This window comes from Sceloporus undulatus, chromosome 6, assembly GCF_019175285.1.
Source record: "Sceloporus undulatus isolate JIND9_A2432 ecotype Alabama chromosome 6, SceUnd_v1.1, whole genome shotgun sequence".
In the NCBI taxonomy this organism is placed as follows: Eukaryota; Metazoa; Chordata; class Lepidosauria; order Squamata; family Phrynosomatidae; genus Sceloporus; species Sceloporus undulatus.
Window position 1 is genome coordinate 44,136,049 of NC_056527.1, and position 27,745 is coordinate 44,163,793.

Below are 27,745 nucleotides of genomic sequence, written 5' to 3' on the forward strand. Positions count from 1 at the left end.
ACATTTCATAAATAATTTGATTTAAATATCCAGCACTTATAAACACCTGTTATAATAATGTCAGAGTAACTTCTTTGCATTTGTTTTTATTTCATTGCATTAAACAAAAGCAATTATGGCCTTATTTAAATACAATGCTGTATTTCTTATTCCATGCACTTTACTTGGTCTTCTTAGGTCTCCCCTCCCTTCTCCAGCACACCCACAGGGAGAAGATCAGAAGCTTTCACTTCTATTTTTAACTAACTACTAGTTATTTTTATATCTGAAGCAGGACAAACTAAGCTTAATATTAGCTATGTTTTATTTAAACAAACCAACTTAAAGCAAGTTTATGATGGTGACTGTTTCTTGGGTCCTCACTGTACATAACATGTTTTCGGTTTAAGGGCAATTGGAGGCCATTCTTCTTTCTGAAGGAGTCTTCTGTTTAAAGGACTGTCCAGTCCATCAGTTTAAGCATAAAGAACTGCAAAAGGAGAGAGCAGTGGTCTTGATATTCCTTATTAAAAGTTATAACCTGGACAACAGACTGCACAACACAGGTCATATGGTTAAACTATTCCCCACCATAGTACTGCACATTTGTTTAAATGCAAATTGTTGTTTTATACACATCTGTGTCCTATTTTGTCTTCTTTGGATAATGCATTTCCTCTTATTTCCATATGCAACTTGTTTCCCTTAACTATATTAGTTCATCTTAACCAAACTGAAATTTACCTGACAAAATTTAATCTTAATCTTTTTGGATTTGGGCACAATAAACTGTAGTAGAACACATGACGTCTTGAGTTTCATGTTACATTAAAATATGTCTTTTATTTTATATTTATATTTTTAGTCCATGGGAAATGGTCTATAGGAAATTATAGTCCATGAGAAATTATTAGGAATCAAATGAAAAATATAATTTCCATTTCTTAATGCATTAAAATTGTATATGCTGTAGCTGTTTAAATAGTCTCCAGCAAAATTTCTGCTTTTATGCAGCATCAAAGCATGCCCAAAATATTCCAACGATTACAGCAGAACAGCTTAAGAAGATTAGAACATTACAGTTTTAATAATAAATAATGAATGTGGATTGGTCACTCAGCAAATCAAACATAAAGCATTTACATTCAGGTACAGTTTAACCAATCATCACAGACCAAAGATACAATATGGGGTTCATAAAGCGTGATGTGGAGACTCTTCTCACAATCAGTTCTAAATCATCAGGTTGCAGAGCACCAAGACATCAAGTGATGTACATACAGTGTGAATCAACTCTGTCTACTAAGGGGTGAAACAGACTACCCCAAAGGAGTGGCCTGCCGCTGTCCCTTTGAGCACTGGATCAGGGCTGCGGCAACTGCATGCTGCTGCCCCAATCTGCCGCTTTTCTGGGCCAAAAATAAGTGTCTCTTCCCCATTTCTTCAGTGCAGCATGTCTAAACGCTGCACCAAAGAAACATCGTAATGCCGCTTTGGGGTGGAGTTGGGGCATGTGGCGTGCAGTTGCCACCCCCTCCCACTCCACCCCCAACGCTGGCCAGTGTGTACAGCCTCTAACTGCACACTTTGGTTTTTAGTACTTGGACTGGAGACCACCAACAAATACTTACCAGATGCCATATTTCAGAGGAAGGAACTGGCAAAACTGTCTTTGAGTATATCTTGCCCAAGGAAGTTCTATGGAAGTCATGGGGTCACCATCTGTCAATAAGAGAAGGCACATACATACACATGTTTTTTGCACAGAAAACTAGAGACACTCAATTTGTGAAATGGCTATTAGATAATAAAATTGATACAGCTATTCATTGTTAGTATAATGAGTTTATTACTGTCACATTTCACTGGAGTTAAAATTGGATGCTCTAATCTAAGAATACCTGACAACTCAGATATGCACATAGGTCTCTTTCACATGCAGGGACATCATTCATAAGCATGGAAAGAGCCAACTGTGTTTACTAAGGAAAGCATGTGAACGTCAGTTTTCTCCGTTTTGATGAACACAAAAGCCATTATTGAAGAGAAGAGCTCTTTGTGCATTTTGTTTATCCTGAGTTGGGATATAGTGCTTTGTTAATTTCCATTGGCAACTGAATTTTTGCACCTGATTAACCTTGATAACTGTTATAGCACCCATCTGAACATGGCATAAGCTTTACTGCAAAAGTAATTCACACTGAGCCATGAAATTAGTCTATTCCCATTATTAAAATTACTCCCAAATGAATACTTACCTATTTAATTGGTTAATGAATGGGTCCACAAATTAAATAGTTATTTTAAAACATACACACACACACACATTTGGGAGAAGAGCAATATGATGTCTTTAATCATTCAGGCAATGTTTAAAAAACAGAGAAAAAGAAAATACGGGGAATGATATTAAAACAGCCCAGGTGATAAAGATGAGTGATAATGCTATGACAGATCCTCTTTTAGACTTTCACATTGATGCAGGCATGGTGAAAGCTCACTATCATTGTCTGAGGGGTTAGAATAGAGTATAGGTCTCCTTCCACCAATGGAGAGAACTACAACTCATGGTGTATTTGTATGTGCACTCCCTGTCCATGAGCACAAATCTAGTACCAGTGGTGTACTTTTGTCAGTAGACTACCCAAGTAAGTGAAGTTGAAGGCTTTCACAGCCGGCATCCCTAATTTTTTGTGAGTTTGTTGGGCTATATGGCCTTGTTCTAGAAGAATTTATTCCTGACATTCCGCTTGCATCTGTGATTTTTATGGCTGGCTCAGTCTGCAATGTCTCTCGTGTTCCTTGATTCGCATTTGAACCCTGCATTTGTTGGGTCCCTATACTGACTTGTCCACATACTGCACAGTATGCGGTAAACTCCTGTGAGAGGCTCTCTCCTGTCCTTCACTGTGTCCTATCAGTTTCCCTATTCTGTCTGTAAAATGGTAAAAATAGAGCTGCCAGACCCAGAAAAAAAACACAAGAGTGAAGATAAACAACCACCCAAAGGGAAGGTATTTTTATCATACATCAAAGGAGTCACAGACAGAATAGGGAAACTGATGAGGAAACATAATTTCCAAATGATCTACAGACCGACCAAGAAAATCCAGCAAATTCTGCACTCTGCAGACTGGGCCAGCCAGAAAAATCAGCAGTAGCAGAACACGTTATAAACCAACCTGGGCATAAAATGCTATTTGAAAACACTGAACTTCTGGACGATACCAACAATACTATCAACTAAATCTAATATTCCTGCCCAGGACAGGATTGGACAAAAAGGGAGGGGAGAGAGGCAAAAGGCGCAGGTACTCCAAGAGATGTTAGAGGGCCTCCTACCCTTCCTCTTTATCCCTCCTGTTGAAACAGCGGCAGGAGTGGAGGGGCCAGGTTTTTATAGGACTTTTGCCCTTGCCGAGGGAGCCACTGGATTGTAGGAGTGAGGACTGGTCTGAGTGCCTCACCCAGTGGCTCTCCCGCCTCTGCCCATGCTGAGGTAGCTGCAGCCTCACTGCTGCTCCTGGGAAGGAGGGGGGGCCTGGAGCTGCATACCAACAATTATCAAGTCAGAATGCACAGGGAAGCAATTGAAATCCACAAACACTTGGTCAACTTCAATAGGAAAGAAGAAATCCTTAAAGTAAACAAAGGTTAGCTACCAATCTTGAAAAACACCAAAATCAAGAGTCAGCACATGCAAATGAACATCATCCAGGGTCAGGGGGTTTCCCAGCAGACAATGGATCATTAATTAAATAGACATGGTCCTTCTCGCATATCCTCCCACCCAGAGGCCTTGCCATTCACCAACAGTCCAAAACACAGATTAACATGTAAATCACTTCCTTTCAACCAAGGGTCACACAGTATATGTGCCCCACACGTCTCCATGCCACCATTCTCTGGAGATGCTAGCCACAGATGCAGGCGAAACATCAGGAATAAATTCTTGAGCCGAAATACCCACAAATAACTAAGTACACTTCTGCACTGCAGAAATAACCCAGTTTGATATTGCTTTGATTGCCATGGCTCAATGCTATGGAATTCTGGAAACTGTAGTTTGCAATAGCAAGTACATTTACAGTTCCCAGCATTCCATAGCACTGAGCCATGGGAGTTAAAACAATGTCAAACTGGGTTATTTCTGCAGTACAGATGTAGTCAAAGTGAGAGTAGGTCAGAGGTAGCTTTGGATTTACTGGATCTAAAGTCCTTCAGTTCTTCCAACAGGAGCCTTGATCAAGGCCCTCCAATGCCCTCTAAGGAGCATGGATTAGACTAGAGATGATGTTGCTTATTGCTGCCACCCACCACCCCCCATTTGTGGAAAATGTCTCCCACTCCCAAAAATATGTTCATCTAAAATGTCCTGTGAAATTTTTCTCCTTTCTCACCTCTATATCCTAGCCAATGTAAGCTAAATGAGTTTTGGAAGTGGCCAATCTGCCACTTTCCGTCCCATTCACCACCCCATTTGTGGGTCTTCAAAACTTGCTTTCACATGCATCATTTAAATGCTAAACAACTTTTGACTTTTCCTCCTTAAAGTTCCCTTATCCTAATTATGATAGGCTAAGAATGAAATGGGCAAATTGTGGCCCTTGGTCCAGATGTTCTTGGACTACATCATCCAGCAGCCCTAGTTAGCAAATCGAAAGGTGCGCAGAGATACAGTTGAACAACGTCTGAAGTTGCTGTGTGCTTGACTGTAAAAGATGTAATTTTATGTATCATGCCCATGTTTCAGATTTCAAAAGACCTCTGTGCTACTAGCTTCTTGAATGCTGAATTTAAAACTAGTATTTTCTGCAAAATAGACATTTCATTTGTCTTCTCAGGCTGTTTATTATCGTTGCTTGTATAGAGATTTGTTGCAAAATGGCACTTACTGTGTTTTTCTTGAATAAGGATCTGTTTAAATTTTGGTGGTCTACATAAAACAAGTTTACTTATTTAACTTGGCAAGGAGAAAGAGTCAAAAATAATTTGCCTGTGTCTGTAGTTGATTCAAATATGCAAAAATCAGCACTTATCCACCCATTGCTTGGAATGTCTACACAAAACTCTTGTTATTTTTTTAATCAACATTTCAACGATTGCCCTTGATTCTTATTTAGTGATTGTGATGTGTAGTATTTTAATTATATAAAGGTTCAAGTAACAGTAATGTAATTATGTTCCATTATGACTGATTAAATATTCAAAATTATATAAAATTAACATCAACAATCAGATGTTGTCCTGACATAACACAGAATGGTGGCACCAACAGAAGTATGATGGCCCAAAGACGAAAATCCAATATTTTATGAAGATTCCCAGTGCATTTTGCTTCTTTGTGCTCTTTCCCAGGGAAATGCTGCTTATACAAAATTGAACCTGCTCTTGGGACACATGCATGTATGTGTGCCTCCAAGTCACCTGTAGACTTATGGTGACCCCATGAATTTTTTAGGGATTTTTTTAAAGGCAAGGAATGTGCAGTGGTGGTATTGCCAGTTCCTTCCTCTGAAATATAGCCTACAGCATCTGGCATTCATTGGTGATCTCCCATCCAAGTACTGTCTAAGGCTGACCTTGCTTAGCTTCCAAGATCAGATGGGTTCTTTTCCTTTAGGGCAGGGGTTCCCAACCTGTGCTCTGAGGAGCCCTTAGATGCTCTGCAGCCACTCCAGGGAAATGAAAGAAATAAAAATTGAATGAAATTAAAGAATAAGAATATATTATTATATATACTCCTAAACACCATCAACTTGTAAGACATAGAGTAGGCCTCTTAAGGGCTCTACCATAGAAATAAGGGTCTGTGAATCAAAATGTTTGGGAACCCCTGCTTTAGAGTATTTAGACCCCACTCTTTGGGCATATGGGCTCTAAAAAGAAAAAGAAAAATGTTATTATTTTTTTTAGTTACAGAAATCAGGTGTTTCTTTGTATAAAAATTATTTTCCTGAGAAGATTCTAAGATCTGAATGATATTAGGCTACTTTCACAATTATTTGGTTGCTGCATTTTGAGTTTTGGCAAACATGCAATTCCACTGGCATTGCTAGATGCTGTGCATGAAGAACTAACTCTGTCATGAGGATATTATCAGATTGGTATTTCAGTGTGTGTGATAAAGAGAACAGTTTTCAAATTCTTAACCCTTTGTTTTATGTTTATATTAATGTATTGCATTAAATGATTTTGTACAATTTCAATGAATTATTTGTTTCACTGAAAGACTTCTCAGGTCACTCTACTGCCTGGTACCATAGTCTGAAGCACACAGTGATGCCATCCAGAGATTTTTCCATCGAGGCATTCAGTTCTTCTTAATGAGAAATAAACATTTGATATGGGCAAGAAAGAAGGACAGTACATTTGCTCGATAGGAGAGAAGTGTCTGAGGCTAGGCACCTCAGATGCTCTGGATCGCAACTCAGTGTTCAAAGTAAATTCTAGATTGTATGCTATAAACAATACATGAAGGCTTTAACTCTGGATCGATGCATGCAGTACAATGATGTAGTAGATTGCTGAACAGATGGAATGGGTTGGAAAATATCAGACTGTGGGTGTGGGAACACATTTTGAATGCTCTACTACATTGGAAGAAGTTTGACAGGGACTTCAAACAGATACTCCCAAAGCCCTAGGCTGCTGCCACACTGCAGAAATAAGCAGTTTGACATCACTTTAACTTCCACGGCACAATGCTATGGAATTCTGGGATTTGTAGTTCGGTGGGACACCAGAGCTCTCTGCCAGGGAAGGCTAAATATCTCACAAAACTACAAACCTCAGAATTCAATAACATTGAGTCATGGCAGTTAAAGTGGTGTCAAGCCGCTTTATTTCTGCAGTGTGGCAGCAGTCCTAGTCTAACCCTTAGATCACTATATCACACAGGCGCCCTGTAGGACATTTTACTTACATGGATTAAAGAAGAAGCAGCTATACCTAGTGGCATGGTCCTCTTTACCACCTTATTGTGCTGGTTGTATAGATATGGCCTCAGCCTCTCCATGTGGCAGAAAACAAAAGATCAGTTTCAGTGACACAGGACATATTTCCTGGACCATGTTTGAGCTGACATTTAATAGAGGTTTTTACCACATTGTAATGGCAACCATGTATTTAAAATGGCATCTACACAGTGGCTGGAACATGTAAAGTAGTTCTAAATTCCACTGGAATTAATTAAATTTACATTCATATGATGTTTCAATATGAAGTAATAGATAACAATGCTTATCAGTATGCCTTAGGCTGAATGAAACCATCTAGCTCAGTATTGTCTGTACTAACTGGCAGTTGTATTCCAGGGTCTTATAGAAGAGTCCTTCCCAGACCTTTTTGGAGTTGCCAGGAACAGAGCCTGGGGCATTCTTTATGCAAAGCATGTGCTCTGTCACTAAGCTATGGCCCCTCCCAGCACTTTCATTTTGCACATGTGAAACATTAATCCCATTAAAGACAGAATTCAAAGGCATACCCATGTTAGTTAAAGAGGTTTATTTCAATGTCATGCAGTGCTTTGGTTTTGTTTGTTTTGTTCTTCGAAATGAAGAGAAACTCTTGAGACCCAAATGCAATTTTCTTTCTCCCTGGGCTTATGCTTTGGAGGCAGACAGCTGTGAGGAAGACCTGTTCTTAACTTAGTTCTTTGTTACTTGTCTCTTTCCTCTGTTTCTTCCATCTGTCAAGCCATCTGCCTCCTGATGATCCTGGAATCTCCCCCTTTTCTGTGTTTCAGGTCCACACATTCCGAGGTCCACATTGGTGTGAATATTGTGCCAACTTCATGTGGGGACTCATTGCTCAGGGAGTGAGATGTACAGGTAATGTTAAACAACGTATTGTCCCAATTTTTCCCTGAAAAATATGTACTGTAAGTCAATTGCCTCAAAAGGATTTTAAGTCTTAAAATCAACCAAAATCTAAGGGTTTCTGCAATTTCATCTTCATCTAGACTCTAGAGTATTTGTGTGTTGTACTTTTAAGAGATAATGATAAAATTTAATTGTAAGAGTATAATGAGAGCCAGTATGATGTTATCCAGCGTTAGATGACACTTCTGGAGACCATGGTTCAAATCCCAGCTCAGCCATGGAAACCTACTGGGTGACCTTTGGCAAGTCACATTCTCCCAGCCTCAGAGAAAGGCAAAGACAAACTTTCTCTGAGCAAATTTTGTCCAGAAAATCCCACTATAGTTTCACCTTAGGGTTGCCACCTTAGGTCAGAAATCTGAAGGCACACAACAACAAAGAATAGAATGTTGTTTTCACCAACTGTATGTGGCGAAGGGGTGCATCTATTTGCTTTCCAGATGCAAAATATATAACAAGCATCCTCTTACTCACATGAACCCATGGAACTAGGAACTTTTAGAAAATGACTAGGAATCCCTCCTCCCATTTCCACTGCAAATATGGCTAGGAATTAAGAGATGAGCCTTTTTCTCATTGCAATAAAGATGCACACTTGCATGCCTGAGATTCATTAAATGGGGAAAGAAGATGTAAGCACACCCTGGCCATTAAGCATAACATAAATTCTGACTCTAGAGAAACGCACAGAAGATGAACCAACAAAAGCAGCAAGTCTGGGAGTGTGGAAATCACAAAAGAGGCCAGCATCCCATTTGACAAGTCACAAAATGATGAAGATGTGTGAGGAAGGGCTGTTACATTCAGAAGCTCTTGAGTCTGGGGTAGAGACATGTTGCCATTTCATCCAAGTACCTGAGCCTTGCTTCTTTTCTTGTTGCACCACACTTAACTTAACGTTATATAAATGGACTGTATGGAACCCTAAATTTTCTACTGACAAACAACACAATTTAATACTTGTCCACTCAGAAACAAGTTCCATTCAGGTGCAGTTCTAATTACTTACTTGGGAGTAATCCCACTGAATCAAATGGAACTCAGTTCTGCATAAGCATAGAATTGGACATGAATCTGGATATGCATGGGTAGATCTAGTGTAGTCAGTCTGTGAACACAAGGAACTTCTGTTCACTGAAAATAGTTGGGCTCATGAAAGGACCACTTCTGTGCACATGATCATGACTCTTGCCACCAGTTGAAGTTTACTCTCCAAGTGCAAATGTTTCCTCAGCACAGAGGTACATACTCCACAGAGGTGGTTGAGAACTATGACTACCTCTTTCGGTTTCTGCCCCCCCCCCACACACACACACAATACATGAAAGAGAAGGCCTTAGATGTGTTGGTAACTATGTAAGAACGCTACATATAAACATAATAAGTATTACTGCATTTGCTTTCATCATTTAGTTTTTAACCTGTGAGAAAGCATGCTTATGCAGTTCAAAGTTTTAATGTTTTGCTCCATTAGATTGCCAGCATTTAGTACTAAGCAGACAAACAAGTTTTTAACTATACAGAGAATGTTTAGTGAGAACTCTAAAAACAATAAAGGGAGTATCTTAAGTACAACTGAGATTCATTGAACAGTTATTCATTATGTGGCAGTTTCTGTCTGAACTAGCTCAATAAACCAAATAGATTTATTTAAAGGTGCAGGGGTCATTTATTAATAGACGTCGTTTAGGGAAATGTGAGGTGAGTAGTCAATGTGGAATATGCTCAGAGGCACCCTCTATTATTGCTTCACAAGTTCCAGGACATGAACTACTGTCACTGAATGATATTCCAGGACTGAACACAGGCTCAAATTAAAGCTAGGAAGTTAAAAGAAAGCATGATTTGGATCTGGAATATTTGCAACCTGAGACTGCATTCATGACCAGGGGTGGGGGTGTTTCATTAATATTCTAGGCTCTTTCCCTAGATTTTCAGTTTTCAATGCTTAGTCCTAGTACATGCAGATAAATAAGGGAAATGTGCTGAAGGGATTCCATGCTGGTGCTCACTAAGAAATTTACCACAGGTTCGATCAAAACAATAAATAAATATTATTTACACAATTATCATATTAAACAAGCTGGATTTTAGCTTTTGGCTGCTGTACACACAAACACACAATTTTCCCACTGAGATTCCCCACAGCCATGTTGTTATTTGCCGCAGAGAACAGCTATGTTTAGCAAGAACATCCTAATGGGGAAAAGGGCTCTCCCCCTGTGTTATGGGATGGGAAATTTGGGATTTATTTATTTAAATTAACAACAACACCTAATGGGGAAAAGGGCTCTCTTCTTCCATGTTAAGAGATGGGAGATTTCAGATTTGTTTATTTAAATTAAAAACAGAAGGAATGTAACAGCTATTCTGGCTGTGGTTCCGCTGTATTGGGCCAAGGATGGAGAGCAATTTGACAGACACAGTTCCTTGAGAATTCAAACATCATACTGAAAGAACAAAAAGGTATATTTCTCAAAATTTCAGAGTTAAAACGACAGTAGTTGTACAACTGTGTTATAAAAAGTACTCAGTGGTACCTAGTGGATCAATATATCTTAGCTAAATACATTGATACCTGAAGAATAGTTGCACAGCTTTTTGAAATCACAGAAATTATTGAAACTACTATATCTGAGAAGCTAATCCACACAACTGACTGCCTTTTAAAAGTTCATATCACTCCATGGGTCAAGAAGACTAAAATATTGACTCTGTAAAACAGTGTATCATAGTATTGTCATTAGAATTAAATCCTGATATTCTGTGCATCCTGCCACACGTTATATGTGATGTTTCATGCAGAGGTTGCATTTATGCATGCATCTTCCCAACCTATATGGGTAACTTCCATATTTCACATACTGGTTGCCCAATGCCCATCTTCTTTTTCTTCTTCAGACTTGCCATCCTATCCCCTCTCTATATATATTAACTGCATTCTTTCCTTTTATTGCTCCCGACATATCTCAAAAGGTCCATACACTTAAGGTTCCCAGAGGAGGGCCTTCCCCTGCCACTTGAAGTAAGACAAGTGCTTACCAAAGAAAGAGCCTTCTCCTCTCAGTAGTGACCACCCAATGCAGAATGCTTTATCCACCTTGTCCCTAATTCATTCCCACTTCAGTGCTAGCCTAAGATCTTCCTATTTTTATCAGGCATTTTAGATATACTACATATACCTGTGTATATGTCAAACCAAATTTGCTAAAAAAACTTGATCCCAAAAACCTGGGTCAATAAAATAAAATATTTTTATTATTTTTATTGATTTGATCATTTGTATGTACAGCGCTGTGTACATTTACAGCACTTTAGAAATACATACATACATACGGTAGTAGGCTGGACCCTGGAGCCTCTTCTCTAGCCTAGTAGGCTGGGGAGACTTGGAGGGCAAACACTTGCCTCCCTTCCTCTTCCCCAGTCCAGCTGTCCTCTGAAGGAAGGAGGACATCTGGGCTGGAGAAAGGCTTGTGGCGGGGGAGCAAACACTTGTCTCCCTTCCTCTTCCCTTGTCCAGGTGTCTCCTGAAGCAACAGCTAGGCTACAGAGGAGGAGGAAAAGCAAGCGCTCTCCCCTAAAGCTTTCTAGGGGGGTTGGCTGTCTCTCGAAGAGACAGCCGAGCTGCAGAGGAAGAGGAAAATACTATGACCCAAATTTTACCCTCGACTTATCCACAGGTCATCTTAAAATTCCTAATTTTAGCCCTAAAACCTGCCCTTGATTTATACACAACATTGACTTATACACAAGTATATACAATAATTTTAGTCCTGATTATTTGCATGTGATTTTTTAAAGACCCTGATGCCTTTCAGTGCTTGTAACTTTATAACTGTTTGACTTTCTTTTATTTGCATTTCAGTTTTCTTTGGGGGGGGGGGAGGGTTAAATGTAAACTGCTCTTGACATTTTTAATGAAGAGTGGTAGAAAAATAAACAAAGACTACCAACACATTAATATGATTCATCATGTAATCCAACTTCAAGATATGAAGTGAGTGCCACATAGAGGCATTTCCAACATTCTCCACATGGTGGCCACAATATTTGATTGAAACGTAACAATTATCCAGATCCATATGATGTACTTGTCACATTACTAGACAGTTAGGTATAGTACCATTGCATTCCCATATTTTACGTGTTATCCTAAACATTATTTCACTGCAATTCTGTGCACTGCAGTTCTACCCATTCAGTTCAATGTGGCTTACTATGCATGAAGGATTGCAGCTCTAGGTTATATCCAGGACCTTTTCATGGTTATTTATATGCGGTCTATTTCTGTGCAGGACTTAGAATCATAGAACCGTAGAGTTGGAAGAGACCACAAGGGCCATCAAGTCCAGCCCCCTGCCATGCAGGAAATCTCAATCAAAGCATCCCTGACAGATGGCCATCCAGCCTCTGCTTAAAGACCTCCAAAGAAGGAGACTCTATCACCCTCTGAGGGAGTGTGTTTCACTGTTGAACAGCCCTTACTGTCAGGAAGTTCCTCCTAATGTTGAGGTGGAATCTCTTTTCCTGGAGCTTGCATCCATTGTTCTGGGTCCTGTTCTCTGGAGCAGTAGAAAACAAGCTTGCTCCCTCCTCAATATGACATCCCTTCAAATATTTAAACAGGGCTATCATATCACCTCTAAACCTTCTTTTCTCCAAGCTAAACATCCCCAGCTCCCTAAGTCTTTCCTCATAGGACATGGTTTCCACGCCCTTCACCATTTTAGTCGCCCTCCTTTGGACACGCTCCAGTTTCTCAATGTCCTTTTTGAATTGTGGTGCCCAGAACTGGACACAGTATTTCAGGTGGGGCCTGACCAGAGCAGAATACAGTGGCACTATTACTACTCTTGATCTAGAAGGCACTATCCTTTTATTGATGCAGCCTAAAATTGCATTGGCCTTTTTAGCTGCCACATCACACTACTGACTCATGTTCAATTTGTGGTCTACTTGGACTCCTAGATCCCTTTCACACGTAGTTTCATTCAGCCAGGTGTCCCCCATCCTATATCTGTGCATTTCATTTTTCCGCCCTAAGTGCAGTACCTTACATTTCTCCGTATTGAATTTCATTTTGTTAGCTTTGGCCCAGCTTTCTAGTCTATTCAGGTCATTTTGAATTTTGATCCTGTCCTCTGGGGTATTAGCTATTCCTCCTAATTTAGTGTGTTACAGACTAAATTATTTTAGAGAAATTGACTTATGTATGCATGTTTTCATTCTATACAAATGGGATACATCAACTCAAACTAATGATGCTTCTTTCTTCATAGATTGTGGCTTAAATGTACATAAACAGTGTTCAAAATACGTTCCCAATGACTGTCAGCCAGACCTCAAGAGGATCAAACGAGTCTACTGCTGTGACCTGACAACACTAGTGAAAGCTCACAACACACAGAGACCCATGGTTGTGGATATTTGCATTCGTGAAATTGAAGCACGAGGTATTCAGATTTTTAAACTTTTCTTGAAATACAATACTGTTTTCTGAGTTAACGGAACTCAAAACCCCTGTCACTTATTGACAAACATCAACAAATAAACATTTTTGGTTACTTATTTCCAACTCAACATAAATGTATCAATTTTAAAGGAAGTGAGCAGGAAGTGAAGTGAGCAGAAGTCACGTTCTGTTTCAAAAAAGGCCTCTCCTGGGCCTAAATTGGCCCAGCAGGGGCTGCATAAATGTGCATCTATGGGGCTTTTGGGGGCAAAACACTTTTTTAAAAAAATTGAAAAACTTGTTTTTGATCTCCGAGGGGCCTTGAACATAGGGCATTTGGGAGGAAGGAATCTTGAAAAAAATGCAAAAGAATTTTCGGGCCCTCAGGGGGACCCTGGTGGTCACTAAGACATTTCTGGGGGTCACAAGCAGCCTATAGGCTGCACTTTGGCCACCCCTGCTCTACAGGATTATAGCCTTAAGGAAATTTGTGGAAGGAAAATTTCTAGTCCCTTTTCTTACTTTCAGCCGTATGCCTTCCAAAGGTACTTTCGAGAGTTGGAGGACCCTTCTGAACAATGTGACACAGAATGCAAGAACTGTGAGGAAGAACATAACTGCCCCAGAATCAAACTGGGACTGTAAAATAAATTTTAAAAGTTCATGAAAAGAAAATTCACTGCTCTTTCTCCCATGTGTGGTTCTCTGCACAACATTATATATTTATCAGGACACTCCACCACCAGTGTTTTAGCAGATGCCTTTCCGGGGGGTGTAGAGAGAAAGAGTTGGATGTGAAAGTTTGCTTTCATTAATTCCTTTAATTTAGCTTCTTGTAATGTCTATGTCCATGTGTAGATGGGCCTTAAAGGCCAGCTTGGGGGCAGAGTCGGGGCGTAGCATCTACATGATATATGCTCTGGCTCTACCCCCAGGGCAGCATGATGCCATGCACCGCATGGCATGCGGCATCTTGGCACTCCACTGGCACTGTATCCACAAGATGTAATGCCAAAGGAGCGCTGTAAAGCCGTGGCGCCGTGGCTATCACACCTTTTCCAGGACACAGAAAGGAGCTGCTTTTTGAGGCTCCTTTTTGCACCCTGTAAGGGCCAAATCTTGAATGTGGCGTGCGGTTGCTGCAGCCCAAATCTGGCTATAAAAGGGGTGTCTGTACAGCCCCTAAATTAAGGAAGCCACGAGCATTAAATTTAAATTAAACCTTAAAAAGCTAAAACTATAATCTTGTGGGATGGGTCATATGTTTCTGTGGTGGTATCATGTTTTACAATAATGTTTGGTATCTCAAGTAAAAAGATTTGTAGGACTTGGGAAGATATCTATTAGTCCAAGCATACAAAACTGGGATAGAAGGACATTGGTCTGACTCAGCATATGGGAGTTTAAATGAAACCTTCCATGAAAAAATGTCTTACTTAACACAGCTTTCATTTGTTACTTTTGTTCCATATCTTCACCTTTACTTGCAAAACACTGACATGAAGCTGTTTCTTAAGAGTTTGATCAATTGATTTTCTTTCCTGCTTCAATGAGCTGTGAAAAAATAATGCTTTAAAAGCTATGATTCCCAGAACACTTCCTGTTCTGGGGCCAAAGGAAAATAACTGGCATACTGTGTGAAAGCTCTGTCTGAAGATGGCAATAATGTTGAATAATTTAAGATCTCTCAATGAGACAATTCAGAAGGGAGATGCTCACTTGTGAAAAGAAGGGAAGTAAAAGTAAATAGATTGAATATATGTAGACGAAACAACAGCTGATGAAATTTTGGTTTGCAGGCTTGAAGTCAGAAGGGATTTACAGAGTCTCAGGGTTCACTGAACACATTGAAGATGTCAAAATGGCCTTTGATCGAGGTACTGTACATTTTGGCTATGAAAAGCCTGTCATCTGCCCTATTGGGCTAGCTTGTGCTTTGAAGAAAAAGAAAGAGTTGTTTCCACTTGTATTTTATTATATAGTTATTTCTTTTGGCATTTATCACATAAATAAAAACATGTCTATTCATCTGTGGTCCTTATTTGTGCTTACAGGATTCTCATCATACATTAATTTGCTATATAGAAGAATCTCTTTACATACCAAATCATTCCACCCATTTTAAGAAGGGCTATGATATTCCTACAATTTGATTTTGGTGTACTGTCCATAAAATAAGCAGGGTATAAATCATAAAGAATTACATACTATAGGTATAGAATAAAAAAACCCCAAACCAGTTGATCTTGCGCTAGCAAGAAGGAAAGGAATGGTTTGTTTATTCTTCCACTGCATGAATGTAGATGCTGTTCAGCAACAGCTGCCCACTGTGCTGTTATTGTTGACCAGTGCTGCTCCTACTAAAATATAAAACATTCATTGTACAGTTTGTTCTTAGAATTTCATTATGACCAGTGCATTCTGAGTCTTTGTTTGTCGTGCTTCACGCTATATGTTTTATACATCTCATTTTTGTGTGTTCTAAAAGAGTATCCACATGCTATATCTTCCACTTTGAGGTTCTCTTCAGGGGTGGTTTTGTGTACCCTTGTCTTGTGCATGGCTCAACACACATTCAACATGTGTTTAAATTTAGAGCAAAGCAAGTTCTCATGTTAGCTATTTAAAAAATAATACTTGGAAGCCATGCAAGTCACACAGTCATGGGGGGAAAAAACCATCTGTTTTTCACTATGCTACCATAATGCCAAAGGTGCATAGATTTTTTGTACAGATTCTTGTACAATTTGTGCAACACTTTTCATCAAAGTGAATATATTTAACTAGATGGAATATGTTCCCGCCTTTGAGCTATGTTTCGCATTTGTTTTTCTTGTACCAAGTTACAGAGATACATATCAACTTCATTTAAAACTTCTGAATTCTACAACTTGTGATTAAGCTAAGAATGTACTTCTGTTTAGTAAACCAGTCACTTTGCCATCCAGTCATGGCCTTGATAATGGATGGAGCATTGTTTTACCACATCTAGATAAATATGGAGACAACTGCAATATTTTTCAAAGGATTTGCTTTCAATGTAGCACTTTAGTGCTTATTGTACTGCAGTTAAATAGAGCTGTCCAAACAATGTTTTATAATACTGATGCTACTGTGCCAAGTGCATGAGGATAAATATAAGGCTGGCTGAGGCAAAATAAATACTGTGATGGCGTGCTGCATTTCAGCAAATGCTAATATGAAGATTCATTTTGTTGCATGACCTAAATTTTGAATGAACCAAATTTTGCAAAACCACACATGTCCTATTTTGAAAACCATCTGAAAGAAACACTGTATTTCTGTTTTTCTAAATATACAGACGGTGGGTCACTTGTAACCAAATTTGAGCTTAATTTTCCCAATAGGCTACCTCTTAAAATCATTCCAAAGTATTGTAGGAACACTGCCACACAAAAGTTCAAACAACAGGACTTTGAAAAGCTATGTTTTGTACTATTGCTCCCAATGACTATGCTGGCTGGAAAATTTTGCAGCTGTCCCCCCTCCCCCCATAACTTCCAGACTGTAATGTACTATTTCCTGCTCTAACTTAGCAATTGCTCAGATTTTAGGAAAATTTGAAAAGGAGGACCTGAAGTCACTGTAGCTTTGTGTACCGTAACTCTCACCTTAACCCCTACACACCTTCCTGTGCACACCATCATAAACATCAGCCCTTTCATGTTTCAATCGTTTTAAAATTATATGAATATATATTTAATAAGGTAAATCAAGAAATATCTAACATCACTGAAATAAAATGGGTCTTTGACATCTATTTTCATTCTTTTCTAGATGGTGACAAGGTAGATGTTTCTGCCAATTTATATCCAGACATCAATATTATTGCTGGAGCATTAAAGCTGTATTTCAGAGACTTACCCATTCCTGTCATCACCTATGATACTTATTCCAAGTTTATAGAGGCAGCAAGTAAGTAGTGAAACATGCCAACTCTTTTCTATATCTAATCTATATATCTATATCTAATCTATCTATCTATCTATCTATCTATCTATAGTTCATACCATTGACTCTTGTTATGTGCCATCAAGTTGACTCTGACTTATGGTGACCTTATCATAGAGTTTTCTTGGCAAGATTCATTCAGAGGAGGTTTGCTAGTTGCCATTGCTTTCATCTGAAGTGTGTGACTTGCCCAAGGTCAGCCAATGGGTTTCAATGGCCGAGAAGGTATTTGAATTAGCCGCCTGAAACAGACGAGCCAAAAGAAGTGGCTTCTGGTCACTTTGGGGCATTGTGTTGAGATCATACACACCTCCAAAGCGGCCAGGAGCTGTACTTTTCAGGAGCAGATTAAATCCGCTCCTGTGAGCGGCCCATTTGGGACCACCGCCTTGGCCCACTTCAGGAGCGGGTCATGAGGTCACTGTAGTCCTGGTGCAATTGGCGCCAGAGCAGCTAGAGGCCACTCCTTCCAGGCTCTCTGCTTCAGCCCTTGGTCTCCCAAAGTCTCAGTCCACCAGTCAAACCACAACACCTTTTACTCTACCATCCTAATACTTTCTACTGTGACTCTTGGGTTTGATCAATTACTTTGAGTGCCATTCTTGGGAAGAAAATGGGACATAAATCCAATAAATAAATATTAACTCTCTGTGTATTGAGCACTAATGTTTACTTCTACTGAATCTTGTGTAAATCTTATTTTGTATCACACAGAGCTCTCTAATCCTGATGAAAGACTAGAGGCTGTCCATGAAGTGTTGCTGTTACTTCCTGCTGCCCATTATGAGACTCTTCGATATCTGATGATTCATCTCAAAAAGTATGTTTCTGTGGCTGAAAACCAAGAATAGGCAAATGTAAGGGGTTTGGGGGGGTGCTGAAGGATCTTCCCCACTCAACATACGCACACTCAGATTTTTTTAAAAAGAACTACTCATTTTATATCCCCATATCCCATATGGTATCTCAAACCAATTTCACATTTTCTTTTCTCAGGCTGTTTTAGACCTAGAAGAAGACTTTATTCAAAAAGGATTTACTGTAAATCAGAATTGCAGAATTGATCATACAATCTTTCTGTGTGTTCTGAATCATGTATTTTAACAAGGGAAATTGGGATGGCGAGGGAGCTACAAAAATAATGTTGGGGTTACATTCAGCCCACAGATCACACTTTCTCCACTTCTGTTATAAATTGGTGCTCTATCATCTTGCCTATAGAAATCTGGGGTTTTTTGAAGTAATCACAGGAATTTGGACATAGACCCATTTTCAGTCTACTTCCTCAGATGCATGGGGTAGAGTAGAGGGTCTAGGGACAATTATATAAGCAGGCTGCATATAATAATTCAAAACTTTGTGGAGATGAGGTGACAAATTCAGCTTTAATTATAGTCATTGAGGGACAAAGGCAGGAGGAAGGATGTTGCCTAAAGACAAGTTGAGTAGGGCAAAAACAGGTTATCCTTCAGGGGTGGTGTCACATCGCCCCTTTGTGCACCAGATCAGGGCCATGACAACCACACACCACAGCCTCAATCTGGCCTTTTCCCAGTGCAAAAAGAAGTGGCAAAAAGCCACTCTTTTTTGCAGCATGGAAAGGCCGCCTCTTTCGCCACCACTGCCATACCTCTTCTCCATGCCTGCAGCTTACGGTGTCTGGTCACTGCACTGCAGGAATGTTCCCATGCTGCCTGCCGTCTGGTCAGGTGGGCAGCTTGAGGCTGGATTGGGGGCGGACTCAGGGTGTGTGGTGTGCGGGGACTACCATTCTGAGATCCAAGGTGGAATGTTCAGGAAAACTAATGTGGTCTACAACTGTTTTTTGTGTATTCCAATTACTAATGTCTGATTTATACCCATTTATTCTCTGGAGCAGAGACTGTCCTGCTTGCCCAATGTAAACTGCTGAAAGGCACTGTCAACACAGGATGGCATATATCACATTAGGAATGAGAATACACAAAAGCACTTGCAGAACACTTCCTAGCTTCTGTATAGCTTTTTTGCCATTCGAAAACATTGCAATGCCTCTGCCTATGGTTTTGTTACTGGTGGTAAGAATATTAATTTAAAATCTGCTGGCATTTTTGGCACCAGTCTTTTCCTTTTGGACATGCCCTCCACTGAAATGCAGCCCTTGAGAACCTTCATGAAATTGAATTCGATCTGACCTGAAGCGTGCCCATACCTTTGATTTACAGTACACTGTTTGTTGCAAATCATATGCTATAAAAACAGTAAGTACTGGGAAAACTTCATAGAGAAAATGAGCTAGGATATCAGAGCAGGAAATAACGAGGAGTAAGGCTATAGGGGGACATGAAAATAATTATAATAAGCAGGATCTGAGAATAGACAGGAAGCCATATTTAAGGAGGTTACATCCAGGACTTAGCAAGATAGTTTTTTAGGACTATTGTTCCTAGAATGCTTCCACAGCATGGTTATAGAAAGTGATACTTTCTTCTGATCTATGTAACATATGTCACATGATAATGAGCTCGGTAGCAGAGTATTGTCCAACAGTTGCAGACGTACATATGACTGTTATGGATTACATGAAACAAAAAGGTGATTCCGAAGTGAAAGCACTGCCTAAGGAATTCTAACAAAAGTATTCTTTTTTTTCTTTTTGTTATTTCCATCTTTAGGATTACAATGAATGAAAAAGATAATTTTATGAATGCTGAAAATCTGGGAATTGTGTTTGGACCCACATTAATGAGACCTCCAGAAGATAGCACCCTTGCTACACTCAATGACATGCGGTACCAGAAGTTGATTGTGCAAATATTAATAGAAAACGAGGATGTTTTGTTTTAGGCACAGTTTTTAATTCATGGCCATCTGCTGTGAAAATATAAGTTTGAAGGGGGAAAAATTCCCATTAAAAACAACATGGGTAGCACTTCATTTTCTGCAGTTTTGCAGATGTATGCCAGAACATTAAAGGATATGTCTCATAGACATATACCATTTTTTAAAATTATGTCGGAGAGAACAAAGGTGAGAAAAAATTGTCTTGCCTTGTATCTTTTGCCTTCCTTCCAGTGAGTGTGTGTGTATGTATGTAGAAAGTTTGCAGACTGTTCTATTATTAACTTATTAAAGGACACAAACTTTGTATGCTTATTTAGATCACCGAAGCAAAAAAGGTACTTTCAACATTATTCTGAAGACACTGTGCTGGCCCAATTCCTAAGGATAAGAACTAGGCCAGCACAGCAACTTGCAGAATGCAGCCATATTCTCTAGTCCAGTGAGAACAGGCAATGTGTAGAAACAGGTTTCACCTTTGATGCGCAAATACAGGCACACAGTCATATCTACATACAAGAAGCTCATGATCATTACATGGAAATACATAGATGCCATTCATCTTGTTGATATTTATTTCCATGTGATAGCCATAACATAGAGCTCCACATGCACTGGTATATTCCATTATTTTCATCTTGCAGAAAAATAATACATTTCAAATACACCAATACATTTGAAATACACCAAATTACCATGGTTCAGAACATGGTGCCAGTCAGAGCCCCACACAAGAAGAGACTGCCTGGATTTCTTCTGTGTTCAGCAGAATTTTCTGATTCCCATATGCATGGGGAACATTCCCATTTGTAGAGAAGAATCAAAGGTGCTGCGCACACAGGATGTTTTATCTTGTCCAAAATATTTAGGTTCAGGGTGTTTGTCAGTGTTAGTTGTATATGGATATACGATTTCTCTCTATGTAAGACATAATTATATATGTCTAAAGTGAAACAAGACATGTATTTAATATATATATATATGTATATATATATATTACTTTAGTTAGCTACTGGAAGTCATTTTTATGTTAGCAAAATATAATTCAATGCGGTGCATTGATGATTTTTCATATATTTCACTTAAGCATTATTGCTATGGTATATTGAAAACATTCAACACTACAGCAGTATTATTCTGACATACCTCTTTAATTGCAAATTCTTTTAAGGCAAATTCATTTCTTACTCACATTTTAACATTCTTTGGTTTGTGTTATATTCTAAGAATTATCAGTACGCTTGCTTTTATAGGTATGGTATTCTGGAGGAAATACCATATTATTTGTATCTTCCCCTCCAAAATGAGAGGGGCAATTAAGGATTTCGAAATAGTTTTGACACTAGTATCAATTACTATACATAACAAAATATTTCAAATAGGAGATGCCAGGATATTGGATATTTTCTGGTATTATTAAGATTAGCACTTATTTGGATTATTGTTTTGTTGTTTTGAAATGCCAAGTTACTTTTACCTTGCTATTGTATTTATAAAAATAAAATCTTTAAGTGTTTAAAATTAAGCATTTTTCTGCAATGTCTTCTAGCAAATTTGTTAATAAAGGAAAGAGAATGAGAGAGACAGGCAGAGAGAGAATGAGAATTGGTATATTACCAAATTTCATGGGTTCTTTTCTTTCTTCCCAAAGGTTGACCTCTTAGTCTAAAATAATGCAGTTCATTCTAATATTAGTCTTGCTTTCTCATCATGAGATCTTTATACAGATGTTTGAAACACAAGAATGTAGCATAGTTTATTACAAATTTGAATTTTCAGTAGGAAAAACTCTTCTCTTAATTGGTGTTAATCACAAACTTCAAAATCCGTTTTTACTGTTTCCTGAATTATTTCAGGGATCATAGATTTCTAAAGTTTTCTTAATGTCAGTAATGTTGATAGTGGGGAAGACTGAAAACAAAAGGGGGCACAGGAAATAATGTATATTAGTTATCCTCTACATAGGTCACCAAGGGCTAGGTAGGCAAGACCCAGGCTGCGGGCCAGAAGTTAGTGAGGTCTGATTTGCTGGTACAATATTACTAGAGACTCTCATAAATTGTACAGATTTAATTGTTGTAGGTTATGTACTAAATACTTGTCATAAAATGGTATGGAAATGGTTTTATTTTGTGAAGTGAAATATGCTTTGTAATTTATGATAGTGTAAAATGGAAAGGAAAAAAATCCCATTAAATGTGTTTTGCGTCCCTGTCTGTAATTTTGTGATTTCTCTATACAGTATCTGAATTTACAAAATATCCATATAGTTTATGTGCAATAAGTTATTGAACAACTTTGGCCTAAATTCAATTGTTCGGCCTGACTAAAGCATGTCTGATGAATCAGTGGGATTTGGATGAGTGTTGACATATCACTTAGCAATTGATTTAATGGGTCAATTCCAGTTGGGACTCAAATATAAACATTTCAAATATTTGAAAATGTTGTAAAGTGTGATAAGAGAGATTCAAACAGTCACTCCCTACATTTAACGAGACCCTCCTCCCCTCTGAAAAATATCAAGTCTTCTTGCAGCCAGTTAACTAGTATCAAGTATTACCATTACTTATCATTATCTTTCCCACACACACACTTCAATTCTGTATAGAACTCCAATACAGAAGGGAAAATGTACTCCTTCACTTACTTCCTTCCTTCCTTCGCATATGGTTCTAGGTGTGTTAAATCATGCGCCCCAGAAGTTCATTAAGTGCCCAAAGTCAACTGTACTACAGAAAATGTTATGACAGAATTTTTGGAAACTAAATAGCAGTGGGGTTGTAGAGTTTTGTTTGCTTGCTTGCTTTTGATATCTAGGTGTTTTACACAATATACAATGAAAATCTGTATTATGCATGCCCTAGCAGAACTCCAAAATATACATTTGGATCTAGCAGTCATATGTCATCCACAGAGCTTGGTAAAGTTGCTACTTTGAACTATAAATATCAGCATACCCAGTTATTGTGGTGAATGGCTGTGCTAGCTAGGGATTCTTGGAATGACTGACCAAAATGCAATTTTTCCACAGTCTGTTCATAAACCAATACAAATTTCTGGCTAAAACAAAATCACACTGTGATCCTGACAACTATTTGAGAGATAGTACTGTATCTTTCTGTAGCATAAGGTACAAATGATACTGACTAGGAATGAAAGGGGGGGGGTCACAATTGTTTGCTTTCCAGCCATGAACAGGGATACCTGATACTCAGTACATCCCACTAGAAAGAGCAAGAACAGCTGCAAGGTAGCAGCAAGAGCATGTGTCCTTTGACAAGTAATCACATGTTTTTTCTGCAAAGAGAACAGGATTTTTTTTTATTTTTTATTTTGCAGAAAACTTGTTTCCTATTCAGGAATCAGCACACTTTGTACATAAAATGCTGTTCTCTATGGAGTAAACACAAAACAATTCTTGAAGTGTTTTCCAAAAGGCAAATAGTGATTAGGAACTAACGAAAGTCTTTGTATTATTATCCAGTGGAGAGATTATGGAAAAATTATTCATTCCTGGTTGTATGGATGAAGAACATGAGCCCTGATCCTGGCACGCATACCTCAGCCATGCATCTGTTGTATTCTGATGCATTGCTAAGCCCAAAATACAGGGACAACACTAGGAATGTGCAGAGGGTGCAGACTGTAGCAGGTGACACCTTCGGCGAGAGGACAGCACTATTCCTCAAACATCTGCTTTTTGGCAGAAACAGATTGTGACATTCGCCTGCATCCCTTTAAAATGCAGAAGAGATGGTGTGAGGCTTAGAAGAAAAAAGAGAGGCCTCGGGTTCATTCATATATGTGTGTGTGTGTGTGTGTGTGTATATCTTTTTAAAAAATATTAAAATGATCTTTTAAAAATTAATTTTCAATTTTTCTTTAAAAACATCACATCTTCTCAAATTTTCACTTTAACCACATGGAACTGTATACATGGAAATACATTTAGGCTGTGTGTATGATACTGAATTTAAAGACAGAATTTGAATTTTCCTAGTTGTTTATGTCACAACTATTACCATTACATTGAGTGATATAACAAATTTGTAATTTATGAGCAACATTAGTACAAAAAACATTAAGGATTCTGTATGGTGTGGTAATGTGAGGAGGTCAGTGCGGTGGGGGGGGGGGGGGGCGGTGACACAATGAATTGCCACACTAGGTAACACCATCCCTAGTGACATCACTGACATAGTATACTGTATTGTGATCCTGTACAGTCTACACTAAACTGAAGGCAAATGCATCAAGACTTTAAAAAGAATCAACGGCCCTGGACAGACTGGCCCATTGCAGCGTCATTGTGATGTGCTAGGGTTGCCTCGGGGCAGCGTGTGCACATGCCCCACAACCCTAGCACATTGCCATGACGTCATAGCTGTGTGGCACTGTGGACAGTGACAGACGGTACGCACAGCTATGATGTCACTGCTGTGTGCTGTCCAGATGGACCCGCACAGCAGTGACGTGCTTGCGCCACCACCAGCTGTTTGCGGTGGTGCTAAAAGGAGCCGCTTTTCAGCGCTCCTTTGTTTTCTGCATAGCCGCGCCGTGCAATTTGGTTGCTGCGGCGCGACTACGCAGAAAATAGAAGTGTCGCCCAACTGCCTCTTTCTGGCGGTCTGTACCCTGCCAATGACAGGATCAGATTACACTCTTGGGTTTCACCAGGGGATGGTTCCTATTTAAATAAGAGTTAAAGTACAGTACTTACACTGGCCTGTAGATAAATCAACTCAGGTTTTTTGGGTCAATTTTTAAACTAAAATGTCTAGACTTATACATGAGTATATGCAGTAGCTGCCATGATGGTGAGGATCGGAGGCGCTGGATTACCACACCAGAGTCCAAACAGCAACCCCATCACACAGGCCTGTTCCAGGGGATGTGATCACCCTAACGCTGCCTGAGGGATCAAACAAAAATGGTAAAAACTAAAAAATACTCTAAAGAAGAAGCGGGGCTTTATATATATCCTTAACCAAAAAAAGTCAGCACCCACCTCAGTTACAGTATCGCAAATAACAGAGCAATGCATAACAATAACAAAACTTATTTATATATCCTTAGACAGAACAGTCATGTCTGGTGCTCCCGCAGCCACTAAAATAGTCACACGGATAGCAAGGAAAACTACCTGAAGTGGAGGAAGAACTGGTGAGAGTTTTGCAAGAAAGTCAGTCCAAATCCAAGTTGTTGCAGAGCAACAGCCAGCATCCAAACCGAACAGAGCCAGCATGGCATAGTAGGTTGAACATTGGGCTATGACTCTGGAGACCAGGGTTCGATTCCCAGCTCAGCCATGAAACCCACTGGGTGACCTTGAGCAAGTCTCACTCTCTCAACCTCAGGGGAAGGCAATGGCAAAACTTCTCTAAACAAATCTTACCAAGAAAACCCTATGACAAGTTTGCCTTAGGGTTCGCCATAAGATGGAAACAACTTGAAGGCACACAACAACAAAACTGGATAAAAGGCCAAATTTGAACCACAGCATACTTCTGCCGCCTGTTGATATTTGTCCGGACATACCTGGTGCACTGCTTTGTATAAATAGTATTTCTGTTTAATTTTAATTCAATGAGGAATGGTAACAAAAAGAATTGGTAGAACAATCCATGTATTTTTTGGACTACATAGAATTCCTTCTACACATCCCATGTTAACCTAGTATGAAGAGGGCTCTGAAGAGTTTTGAAGCGTAATTTGCTGTACTAGCTACTTCCAGGTGACCAGATGTCATAAACCTAAAAGGAGGACAAGGCATCACAAAATGCAAGGCCTTCAAGGAAAATGGAAGGCATGACCAAATAAAAGCTTTAAAAAACACTCACATAGAAATCCAAATCCATGCTTCTTAGTCCTGATCCAAATGGAGAACATTGTATACTTGTATTATTTTAGAGATGTTTTAATTTTGTGCATTGATGTTTTAGATTATATGCCATATGGCAGGTTTTTCATTATCTATTGTTATTTTATTGTATTTTGATTCCTTCTATGTAGAGCGCTATGCAAATTTTACAGTGCTTCATAAATAAAAAATAATAATAATAAATATTATTATCTTGGAATCCCTCCTGGACAGAAGGTTGAAATAACAACAATAACAACATCCAGGGGTGGCCATATGGCAAATACAATAACCATCCAAACAATGATACCTTTATTGGGCCAGCGAAAATGCACAATATATGTGTTACAACATATATATTGTGCATTTTGCTTGTTTCCATAAAGGTATCATTGTTAGGATGTTATTGAATAACAATAATATTTATTTACATCCCACCTTTTCCCCAAAACTGGGGCTCAGAGCAGCTTACAAGATTAAAAGTGTTCAATTAATGGAGGCCATGCCCTGTTATTGAATAATAATAATAATAAAAATAATAATAGTATTTATTCACATCCCACCCTTTCCACAAAACTGGAGCTCAGAACGGCTTACAAGATTAAAAAAGTACAATTAATAAACATTAAAGTGTTCAATTAATGGAAGACATACCCTGTTATTTAATAATAATTATTATTATTACTTATATCCTACCTTTTCCAAAAAATGGAGCTCAGAGCAGCTTACAAGATTAAAACAGAACAATTAATAAACATAGAAAAGTGTCCCATTAATGGAGGACATTCCCTGTTACTGAATAATAATAATAATAATAATAATAATAATAATAATAATAATAATAATAATAATAATGTGTTCCACTAATGGAGAACATGCTGTTATTTAATAATAATTATTATAATTATAATATATATTATATATTATATTATAATAATAATATTTATTTATATAATATTATATCCTACCTTTTCCCCAAAACTGGGGCTCAGAGGGGCTTCCAACATTAAAATTAACATAGAAAAGTGTTCCACTAAAGGAGGACATGTCCTTTATTGAATAACAATAATATATTTTTATATTATATATTATAATAATATTTATTTGTATTATATTATATTATATCCTACCCTTTCCCCAAAACTGGGGCTCAGAGGGGCTTCCATGATTAAAACAGGACAACTGATAAACATAGAAAAGTCTTCCATTAATGGAGGACATGCCTTGTTAATTAATAATAATAATATATTGGATAATATATTGTAATAATATTTATTTCTAGTGTTTATAGTATATTATACCCTTTCCCCAAAACTGGGGCTCAAAGGGGCTTCCAAGATTAAAACAGGACAACTGATAAGCAGAGCAAAGTGCCCCATTGATGGAGGGCCTGCCTGGGGCCCCTGGCCCTCCTTGACCCCCTGCCAACCCCCCCCCCCCTTTGGCCAAGCTGTCCTTCCAGAGGCCCCAGCCAATCCTGTCCCTGGAGGCTCAGAGTGGGCGGGCCCTCTTCCTCCTGCTCCTCCTCCTGGAGCTCACCTCCACCTGAGCCTCCTCGTCGTCCCAGCGCCAGGTGCGCTTCACAGTCCAAGTCCCTGGAGAAAGTGGCTCGGGCGGGTCAGCCAAGAGCTCTCCTTTGCAAAGAGGGAGGGAAAGAGGGAGAAGGAGGAGAGGGCTTTCTCCCCAGCGTCTGCCCCCTTTGCCAACTCTCCCCTAGAGACGCCTGGCAGCTGGAGCCCTTCGTTGTTCACCTGGGAAAGTTGGCGCTTTCTT

At 39.0% G+C, this 27,745-nt stretch overlaps 1 protein-coding gene and 1 long non-coding RNA gene across 4 annotated transcripts in view; one reads left to right on the forward strand and one right to left on the reverse strand.

Moving 5' to 3' along the window:
• Positions 1 to 22,325, forward strand: part of CHN2 (chimerin 2) — a 187,639-nt gene extending 165,314 nt beyond the window's left edge. For all 3 annotated transcript variants that reach the window (XM_042471514.1, XM_042471516.1, XM_042471515.1), the window contains 6 exons: positions 7,727 to 7,811; positions 13,145 to 13,318; positions 15,117 to 15,194; positions 17,116 to 17,253; positions 18,004 to 18,109; positions 19,944 to 22,325. In XM_042471514.1, coding sequence (XP_042327448.1) covers positions 7,727 to 7,811; positions 13,145 to 13,318; positions 15,117 to 15,194; positions 17,116 to 17,253; positions 18,004 to 18,109; positions 19,944 to 20,115 — 753 coding nt within the window. In that variant the 3' untranslated portion in view covers positions 20,116 to 22,325. The remainder of the gene's footprint in view (positions 1 to 7,726; positions 7,812 to 13,144; positions 13,319 to 15,116; positions 15,195 to 17,115; positions 17,254 to 18,003; positions 18,110 to 19,943) is intronic.
• On the reverse strand, positions 186 to 27,667 carry LOC121932653. Its single transcript, XR_006104399.1, has 3 exons — positions 27,512 to 27,667; positions 1,611 to 1,701; positions 186 to 469 (listed from the first exon to the last, which is right to left on the reverse strand). It is a non-coding gene; the product is annotated as an uncharacterized LOC121932653 (long non-coding RNA).
• Between the last annotated feature and the right edge of the window lie 78 nt (positions 27,668 to 27,745).